Source organism: Azolla caroliniana, unplaced genomic scaffold (genome assembly GCF_043228905.1).
Source record: "Azolla caroliniana isolate FFs.n. ecotype wild unplaced genomic scaffold, voAzoCaro1.0.p SCAF_6, whole genome shotgun sequence".
Classification (NCBI taxonomy): domain Eukaryota; kingdom Viridiplantae; phylum Streptophyta; class Polypodiopsida; order Salviniales; family Salviniaceae; genus Azolla; species Azolla caroliniana.
This window is the reverse complement of record NW_028230441.1, coordinates 7,527,641-7,538,333: the sequence shown is the minus strand read 5'-3', so window position 1 is coordinate 7,538,333 and position 10,693 is coordinate 7,527,641. Positions and strand designations below refer to the sequence as shown.

Genomic DNA, 10,693 nt, shown 5'->3' with positions numbered 1-10,693 from the left:
AACCGTTGCCGATTGTTAGCTACTGCCAAGTTGGGCTATTGGTGACAAAGGTTGTCAAGAGTCGTCGGGCTATCGATCGGAAACTTGCAAGCTTTTTTAGGTGAAGATCTGACGGTGCAAATCGCACACGTCATAGGCCATATGTGGTCATGATTCACTCATCAAGCCTCTTTAGGATTTGGATACATACATACATACATACATACATACATACATGATAGATTGAATGAATGATACATGATAGATTGAATGAATGAATGATGATGATGATGATGGCACCTCAAGCTTCACCTCCACCTCTCTCTCTCTCTGTGCTCATGTCTAAAGGAAAGGAACAGGGGATCACTCTCCCCTGTTCTCTCTCCTGTGAAAATGAAGAAAGAGAAATTATGTAATGGAAATGAATGAGAGGCTGACACACAGCCACGCCATGCCCTCCTCCTCCTCCTCCTCCTCTCTCTAAGGATCCTTCTCTCTCTCTCTCTCTCTCTCTCTCTCTCTCTCTCTCATCATCATCATCATCCCCCATGGCTTCCCTCTCCCTCTCCTGCTCTCCTTCTCCTTCCTCTTCTTCTCCACATCTTCATCATCATCATCATCGCCTTCAGCCTCAAGCTCTTCGAATTTCTTTCGCCAGGAAGGATCCATGGCCTCCTTGCCTTCGTATCTCCAGGTAAATTTTACTTCCGCCCTTCCTTACCAAATGCTAGATGCTCCCATTCTTTGCAAATACCTTTTATGTTTCTTACTTTTGAGTTTTCTTCCACATCTTTGTTCCTCTCCCCTGTCTTATATTGCAGATTTATTCTTTTCTACTTACTTTTCTCTCGTACCTTTCGCTCCTTCATTTTCATTTGACACAGTCGAGTGATCATGTGGCCTTTTGCACCTTGTCTGTAGCTCTATATTGTCTGGTCAAAGGTCCTTAGCATCCTCATCTTCTCGAACTGCAGATCAACCTACAAGTATTCAAACTCCATCGTTAGATGCTCCTCTCCAGCTTACTTATCTTGAGGTAAGTCCTTTTCTAAACAATTCGACAAATGAATGGATGTAATGATTTTTTGAAGATCTCAGGGTTGAATGAAAGTAATCATTTGCTAAACAAAATCATAATTGAATGGATGTAAACAACCATTTCCCAAACAATGCAAGAAGTGAACGGAGAATGGACCTTTCCAAAACATTTTAAGGACGAAATGGAATTAATCCTTTTGTTCCTTTTGTAACCAGAATCACAAATGAACAAACACAAACTGTTTCCTAAAATAAACTAAGAAGCGAATTGAAGTAAATACTTTGCTGGACAATCTTACAAGCGAATGGAAAATCTCTTCTTTTCTTTGGACAGTTCTCTTATCGGATGTGAAATCCTCCTCCTTGTTTCACAAATCTCAGACATGAATAATTATCAGGAGGTAAATATTGTTTAGCTACTTAGGGAACCTCAAATGGATTCTGGCTAGGAACTATCTCTTTCAGTCTTTTAGAAACTCTTAGAAGTGAATTAAAACACCATCTCTTTTGTGAAAGAAGCCTGCCACATGATTTGGAGGCAATCGTTTTCAGTTATATAGAGTGAATGGAAAACCCCCTATCTTAGGTAGAACATTTATCTGGAGGAATCCTTACCTGCAGTTTAGAAAATCACCCCCGTCAAAAGTACTTAGAAAATTTCATTAATGAATGGAAATCTCTCTTGTGGAAACACTGTGTAGGAAATCCTTTTAGTGAATGAACCCCAAAAAGACAAATTTCCTGATTTGGTTGTTCATCCTGTGTCCTTTGTGTGTGGCATCAATAGCTGATGACAGCTATTCTCTACCATTGCCATGGGGTTTTGCTACTTATGCTGATCCACCCTGCCAATGATTATTCCATTCTTTGTAATCTGCACAAACTACAGATCGCAACACATTATGATACTGGATTTCTAGCTTAGATATACCACCCAAGGACATTCATACTCTTATTGTGAGTTTGGGAAGGATGAGACACCACTCTGGCCAGCATTCTCGCTCCAATGCTTTTGCTCTCCCTTTGTTTGTGATCTCATTTGCATGTCTTGCATGAACCTACCTATCTTGCCATTTTTCTTTTAATATTTTACTTGTTGGGTCAACTGACCTGCAGTCTCTGTCATACTAAAAACACCCGCATTGGTTGATTAAGTATGTTAATTCTCTTATTGTTTTACCCTATGGCATTCTAGCCACCTCATACCTGCCGGACTACCAACATTAGCTGATGATGAGAGGGTCTGACTGGGACTGTTCTCCAGGAGTAACACCAGCCGTGGGCGTATTGGGCTCTACGGGGATGGTTGCTTTGTTGGTTTGGCGGTCTTCTTCAATCAAGTTTAGCTCAGTCTGTATCTGATTGGCGAGCTTCATGCAAGTCTTGTCCAGATTCCCAAGTAGCTTCCGAATTTCGGCAACAGTGGCTGCATAAAGCTCTATGTACCCAAATTTGATCTCAGCTCATATTCAGCTACCTTTTCAAGGTCTAGGAAATATACCGCTTTGCTGTGAACCTTATGGTTCTCTTTATGAGCGCATAATAGTTGTTGGTCGGTGACATCAGTGGCTGATGTTGTAGGTTGCTGATTGAATTGTGCTGTCCAGGGTTGTGGTCATCATCTAGCAGAAATTCACAAGTGTTTAGTGAATTTGATCATTGGTGTGGCATGCAAGGTGGTTGGTGGATTGCAGTTTCAGCTGCATGTCGGTGATAATCTGGTTGGCAGTGAACTGCTGTTTGTTGAACCGGAATATTGTATGTCCTTCACAGTAGCATGGGCCTTTTGTAGTGCTCAGATGTTCACCGTTGTAAATTCTTCCATTTCTTTGATGCAATGACCACATCAACTAACTGTACCACTAGTTGATGTACCTTGGAATCGGTCAAGCAGGTTTCGGTTGTGTTGGCGCATTGTTCTACTGTACAGAGTTGTTGATTTGTTGTCAGGATCCTGGCCTCCTTCGTGATGGTTTTCTGCAAATGCTTCTTAGAAAGAAAGATATCTTAACGTCTTTTAAGAGGCCAAAATGGCCTATAAGACCAAAGAAGAGATTACATCTTAAGTGTTGTCTCATCTTTGAGATGGTGCTCCATAATTGACTCCCATTCTTTGGCTAAGTGGTGTGCCTGTCTGCTACTTGGTTTCTTGGTGACTCTCATGCCTTCTTCTCCACGGCTTTAACCTGGTCTCTGTACTTAACGAGCTTCGTCTCCATGGCTCGTGTGCATTTGTAGTATCCCTCAGTCACCTTTCTTGAGTCTTTGGTGGATTCAAATGTGAGGATGGTGTCTGTACTGCTTTTCATTGCTGTAAATCAGCCAAATGTGGATAGGTGGCAGAGAGTTTGCTTGATTCCTGGGCCTCATGAAGCTCGTGGAGAATCTTGAGGATGTTCTCCAGGGTGGCAAGGTTGCAGCCTGTATACCAGCTACTTATTCATGGTCTATAAGTTTTCCACTCATTAGATAGAATCCACTGCCTTTTTGGAAGCACTTCGGTCCTTGATATGAAAGAAATGATCAATAGAAAGCTTTATAAACTAAAAGGTAAAATTGGTGCCAATAAGAAGGCTCAAGCAGAGCTATAGGAATTGATGAAAGGCGAGGGGGTGGCACACACCTTCTCCTCATCATGTGATAAGGAAGCAGCCAAAGAAAACATAAAAAGTAAGGGCAAGGCTCCTAGGGAAGGTCCAATGATATGATGATGTGCATCTCTGAAGCTTCCAACCTAGGCAAAACCATGCTCACAATAGACGAGGGGGAGTTTTGGAACAGTCTCAATGATAACACGACAAGTGGAGCCACTATACTTGGTAGAAGGTTGAAAGTTGTTTAGAAGAGTCAACAACAAGCATCTGAGAGGCTACATGCTCAAGCTCCACTGTACTTAAGAGATATCCAAAGAGGAGCTTGAAAAAGAAAGATATATTATCTTTTTGAGAAAGCCAAAATGGCACATAAGAATCAAACCAGAGATTACATCTGAAAATGTTTTCTTTTCTTTGAGAATAAACCAAAATAAATGTAACTAAGTAAAAAAGTAAACAAAATAAAACGTGACCAAAGAATCTCATTATCAATACATGTAACATTATCAAGCCAACTAGATAGAATTTTTTGTTTTTGAAAGTTCTCTACCATAGGTCGATCCAAAATGGATAGATCTATGAAGCAAAGGAAGCACCTGCGATGGCAGGAGATAATGGCTGTTATTTGTCAATAATATAGGTGGTGAAATCGTGGTCCATGATGCCAGGGCCTTGTGCATGACAAATTGCTATTGCCTGTTCTATTTTAAACCCTTTGTAATGTCCTGATCGGGGGCCTACTTATGTAACCCTTGATTTTCTTGTAGCATGAGTAGGAATAATGGGGCTAAAGAAAGTTGTGATTAATCATTGATGATGAGCTTGTGTGGTTGTATTGTTGTCCAATTCAGTCCTAGCATGAATAGTCCCAGATATTATTGGTCGTCATATTCCATTACCTTATGTAGCAAGCCAAAGCCTTGGTTAAAGAGACAATCTTATCTCCCTCTTATTTTATAAAAAAAAAGTACAATGACAGACATAGTGTTCTTCATGTTCTACTCCTTGATGACACACAATTGGCAATTTATTTCTTCTAGAGGTAAAACGTACCAACGGAAGAGATGGCAGAGGAGCCAGGAATTGAGATGAGTTTGTGAGTTCCGATGATAGCACAATTGCCATCTCTGAGGCTTTGAGCCTAAACCCAACTATGTTGAGGACCTCAGCCAAAGAGAAGATCATTGAAGAAAAGATGAATGCATTGGAGAAAGAAATAGACAAAGAAAGGTTAGAGGAAGAGGATAAACAATATGACTAAACGCCGAATCCCACAATTTGGACATCGATAAGCTGGGACAGTTCGATCAATGTATGAGAAGGAAACTGGGAAGCATAACCTCACAAAAGACCATGAAAAAGACAAGAGTGGCTCTGAAATTAAACCCACTGCATGTGGTGCAAATGAGACCATTGCCTGCACAGCGGTGCCAGTCGACCACAACACCATATGTCTAGTTCGGAGTCTGATGAAAGGGTGAACGAAATAGAAGATCTCAATAATATACAGGTTGTGGGCGCCTCAATGAGTGCCACTCAAGCTTCTAGCTGGAGCTCCAAATGTTTTTCAACAAGGTAGAAGGGTAAGAACAAAAGTCGAGTGGAACTCTTAAAAACAAGTTCATGAGAAGAGATGGGACCCAATGGGGTCACATGAAGAAGACTACAATGAGCCTTGTTACAAGGATGCACTTGAATCGACTAGTGTCTCACGAGGAAGTGAAGGTCAGTGTGAGAACTAAGCCCATAAGGCACACGACAAAGTTACGAAATGAAGATCAATAGAAGACATGTATGTTGCGACCATGATCTTGGGGATAGAAGAGAAGAGGGTGGGGCATACATCAGATTAGACGGGTTATGATTGGGAAAGAGGCAGCTATGTCTGTCAAGGGTATGCTTGGGCATATAAACGGTGGATAAAATGCACATGGTGGATTGGGTGGTCAATGTGGGTATGGCGAATCTAGAAGGCAAAAGATAAAGAGGCCCATGGATTTGTATGAACCTTATTGATTGACTGTATAACTAAGTAAGAATAAGGAAAAGCAGGCAATCTAAAGGAAGTACGACCTCATCACAACAACTGCTTTGCCCATGCCTTATTTTTGTGGGGGTGGATGTCATGTGAAGAGAGAAAGTGTGGAGTTTATGAAGGTTGGAGGTTCTGGGAACAAGGGAAAAGAAAAAGATTAAGATGACAACAAAACACAGTTTAAATAGTTAGAGCTAGCCATTGGTAACAAAAGGATCAAGGGTTCAAAAGCCACGAAAAGTGAGCTTGCATAACTGACGGTCAGGAAGCATGCAATCAAGTTGACATACATTTTGCAGAAGCCATGGATCCATGCAACAAAAGAAAAAGTGCATGCTCAAGAGAAAAAGAAATAGCGCGTGCTAAGGAGAGAGGGTACATTTATATTTTTTGGAAAAGAGCTTCTGAAAGTAATATAATGAGCAAAAGAGTTTGTTCAGGTTCGCAAGTTTTGGATTTCGAACACTTTCACTTTGACAACAAAGTGAATATCTTGGGATAGTGAATCACAAGGGCATGTAGGAGCCCTATGATGACCATGGTGATGTCATCGATTGTAGACTCGCTATGCTAGATCAAGGGAATCTCCTCAACTCTCCATTTTTGGTATCTTAAATTCTTCTTACACTAAGTAAACGGGCTCAAAATCTAATGTAATCTGGTTTAATTTTGATTCAAAACACGTTTTGTAATTTGCGAGATCTATAATCACTTTCTTCCTCCTAATCTACTTAAACTTCTTTAAACCAAATTTACATGGACATATATGTCTAAGTTTTATCTGCAGATGAACTATGTGTGAATAATGAAGCAACAAAAAGAAGATGGGGGATTCCCTTGTGAAACTGTTGGTGAGTTGATCTAATAAGGTTGGCTCACAAGAAGTTAATTGGCAAGGCTATCCACGAATGAAAATGTTCATTTTCTTGTGGGATCTGCGAAGACGTTCTTTTTTGTTTGCTGAACGGGCCACTTGTTGTCTGCTAGGACTCAACACGAAAGAAGTGCTTGGTTAGGCTCTCTACGAGAGAATGTAATGCAGAGACACTCTTTCTTGTGGATCTGAGTAGACTACTCAACTCCCAAAGTTTCGATTTTGTGTATTGAAAGTTGCCATGAAGAATCTTGTGGAATCAGCTATGGTTATGGTTAACGATAAGCATAGTGACTAGAGCAAAGGATATTGCTTTTTCAGAAGCTATCTTTTTGGGTATAATTGCCCTTGATCAAGAGTTGGCCTTGAATCCCTCATGCAAGGTGTCTCCACGACACTCGGAAGAGGGTTTAATTAATCACACTGCTACTTGATGAGCATTGCATGCGTCATTGACTGTGGCAGACGAGGAGATCAACGTCTATTCTCTTCATTGTCTACATGAGCTGGTTTGATTACTCAAACCTAGACTCGATTTGGCTACCAGACCCAAGGCTTGGCATTGGGATTGGGTTCACACTGATTACCCTTTCAACTCACGTTTCCCTACACAGACTTCTAGGGAACATTATGTTCCCAAATTACCCTTCAATTTTAACAAATACCAAGAATACTAAATTATTTCACAAAATAAAATGAAAATCTTAAACTACCTTGACAAATACCCAATACAAACATAAACACAAACTACGCATATTGTTACATATAGCCACCTTTCTTCAAATAATTCTACACATGCATGCAAGTTACATGTACATGTTCGTCCGTGCATAATTAAAGTAAACACACTCAAACCCTGTACACCCAAATTATACATATCATACACGTGCACATTAAAACGAATATATATGTATATGTGCCTTCACCCAAATTAAGATCAGCACTATTATTCCATGAGCACCAATAAATGTTATAAGTAACACAAACAATTGTCAGTTGGACCACAAGTGCACATATATGCGCATGAACACCCAAACAATTGTCACACATGAATACTCACAACATTACACACACATTACTTATCTAGAAGTAATTGTTTCCAATTATTGAGAACATTACAGAAATGAATGAAAATTCCTCTTCCTATGAGAGTGGGTTTATCCCTTTCAGTTCAGAATGGCTTAGAACTGAATGGAAGTTTCCTGCTGTGGTGAGAGGAGCTTACATATCTGGGGGCGAATCCGTTTAGTTATTATGAAGATGTCAGAAAGAATGGAAAACACCTCTTCTTGTAATAGAAAGCTTACTTATCTGAACGTGAATCCTTTTCAGTTGTTGAGGATATCTCAGAAATGAATGAAGAATCCCCCTTCCGTCTTTGTGTGAGAAAATATACTTCTCTGGATGTAATCTCTTTCAGTTTTAAAGAAACCCCTGTTTTCTAGCAAGAGATCTTGTTTATTAGGCAATCCATTTTAATTGATGATCACTAGATTTTATTTTCTGTATTAATCAGCTCTTTTTTGGGTCGATTAGGCAATATAATTTTTTTTTGTAAATACCATGTCCATAGTAAATAGCGATGATAGTCTATCTGATTGAATTCATACAAATGAAATTCCAATTGTTCACGTGATTATATGAACCATTGTCTTCAATATAACTCCATAAGGGAATCTAATATTCTGATGCAGGCAAATACTTGGATTTGGAATATCTTAGGATTACAAATTTTGATTGATCCAGTGCTGGTTGGGAATCTTGATTTTGGCATGCCATTGCTTTATGATGCTAGCAGAAGGAAGCTGAAAGAGTTTAAGGTATTACTTTCTGGATTGATCATTCTTCTAGGTCATCAAGTTTTCAAGCTTGTTGCTACATGCTAGATAGTTTTGGATAGCATATGTAATTGGTTAATAAGACATCTGTAAAAGAATAAGAATGCAAAGGATTGAGTAATGTTATTCAGGGTTTTGGCTACAACTATGTGAACTTGTACCAGCCACAATATTCCACATCTATTGCACCCATGATAAGCCTTGTCTGTAAAAATGACATTCACACTTAAATGTGTTCGGTTGATATTAGTGTGATGATTATTCTTGAAAATATTGTCAAAACGTAATTGTAGTTTTGTGCTTAACAGTTGGAGGATCTGCCTGAGTTAGAGTTGTTACTCATAACCCAGAATTATGACGATCATTGCCATGTAAAAACTTTGGAGCCATTGTCAAGGATGTTTCCAGATATTCAAGTAATTTCTACCCCTAATGCTGAGGAGATATTGAGTAAGCTCTTTAAGAAGGTATAATGTAGATATCATGGTATTCCACAAATTCAATGTAAGGAAAAGGCCAAAGTAGCTCTGATTTTTCGTTATATTTCTGAAACACCCTTGTTCAATCACGAAAAGAGTGGAAAAAGGGATGAGTGGAAAATCGGTGTTTCAATGAAATAATGGAAACTCGGGGATATTTTGTGAAAATAAAATAAATCAGAGTGGTTCAGATGTTTTCCATCTATTTATGAGCCTTGTTTGGTGATCATTAAATTATTGGGTATGTAATTTGTAGGTGGTTTATTTGGAACCTGGTAATAGTATTGACTTCATTGGAAAAAACAAGATAGAGCTTAGGATTCGTGCATCTGCTGGTCCAGTACTTGGTCCTCCTTGGCAGAGACCAGAAAATGGGTAACCTTTTATGCTTGCTTTATTGTCAGCAATAAGAGTACCCAAATTGACTACTTATGTGCACTAATCTGTTAACTCTGACAGCTATTTTGTGGAGTCCAAGGAACCCTCCTTCAGTATTTATTTTGAGCCACATTGTGTTTATGATCAATCCCTTTTGCGAAATGAAAGGGCAAATGTTGTGATTACACCTGTTGTAAAGCAAATTATTTTAGGCGGTTACACTTTAGTTTCTGGACAGCAAGATGCAGTAGATCTTGTAAAGCTATTACAACCAAAGTAAGGTTATTGTGTTATATTAAAGGTCTTCAATACTCAACTTGTTTAAATTAATTTCTTTGGCTGAAATATATCTTGGATATTTGCAGATTTGTTGTGCCATTGCTAAATGGGAATCTGGAGGCCAAGGGTATTCTATCAAAAGTTGTTTCTGCAGAGGGCACAGTAGAAGAGTTCAAGGTAGGAAAATCTGTGAATTTGTTCCTTATAGTATTATAGGTTTATTCATGTGATGAAGAAGTATATTCATTAGCTACGAGTTAATTTATCTAGTACATGTACCGTAAGGATTCTACTTCCAATGGTGCAGGATTTGCTTCAAAAGGACTCTGTGGATGTTCAAGTGTTGGTGCCTGAACCAGGCATTCCTTTAAATGTACCAGTGGATATTTGATGGAATTATGTGGAGGAATATGGCTAATCCAAAAGCCCAAATGTTCATTTGTATACTTTTGGGAGTAGGGAGGTGCAAATTTGGTCAACAATGGTATATCCATGTGCAAACGTAACCCTTAATAATAGGGTCCAGGGGACATGAAATACCTCGTACATTTCTTAAATTATATAGACTCTACCTGCTCTTAAATATGTTAATATTTGTACAAAGGAAATTCCAAACATGGATAATCTTAGCTGGAAGCATTACAACAAAGTGAAGCACTGTACCTCATACATTTACAAGTTTAAAAGGAAAAGTTCTAGTGACAACGTAGCAGATCCCAAAGGGTGAAAAGGGAATATTTCACCAAAAAGGGATGTAACCAAAAAACACTAACGAAATTTTCGGAGTTTCCTATGAATGATTTAGTTAAAGCGTAAAGAACATGCTGAGAAGTATTAAAAGGTGAATTAGGTGTAGAAGGCAATGTTAGACCGTTGGATAACTTAGAAGAACACTGGGTCAAACACCTCTCAGTTGAAAGATGCATTCCAATTTATCAATGATGTATAATATAAAGGAAAATGATAAAGGAAAATGATAAGACACAAACAGTGGAGTTCGAAGATGGCTTTATTAGGACACATACAATGAACACAAGTGCTATTGCCTAGTTGTGACACAAACCTGAATCTTGTACTCCAACCTAGGGATGTTTGATTGCGAATGTCAATGTCAGAAAACAAACTACCTATTAGACATATGCTTTGATAGGCCAGCACTTAGTTGCTGGAACTGCCACTTAAAAGAATAAACTAAACTG

The 10,693-nt window shown here is 39.0% G+C and overlaps 1 protein-coding gene across 1 annotated transcript; it reads left to right on the top strand.

The window, feature by feature from the left end:
- Positions 1-485: 485 nt before the first annotated feature.
- On the top strand, positions 486-10,143 carry LOC147862935 (Metallo-hydrolase/oxidoreductase superfamily protein). The gene is made up of 8 exons (XM_087321569.1): positions 486-673; positions 901-1,015; positions 8,215-8,340; positions 8,667-8,825; positions 9,094-9,212; positions 9,297-9,491; positions 9,581-9,671; positions 9,802-10,143. The coding sequence occupies exons 1-8, from the start codon at positions 528-530 to the stop codon at positions 9,883-9,885; spliced, it is 1,035 nt and encodes a 344-aa protein (XP_087177695.1). The 5' UTR covers positions 486-527; the 3' UTR covers positions 9,886-10,143.
- Positions 10,144-10,693: the final 550 nt, after the last annotated feature.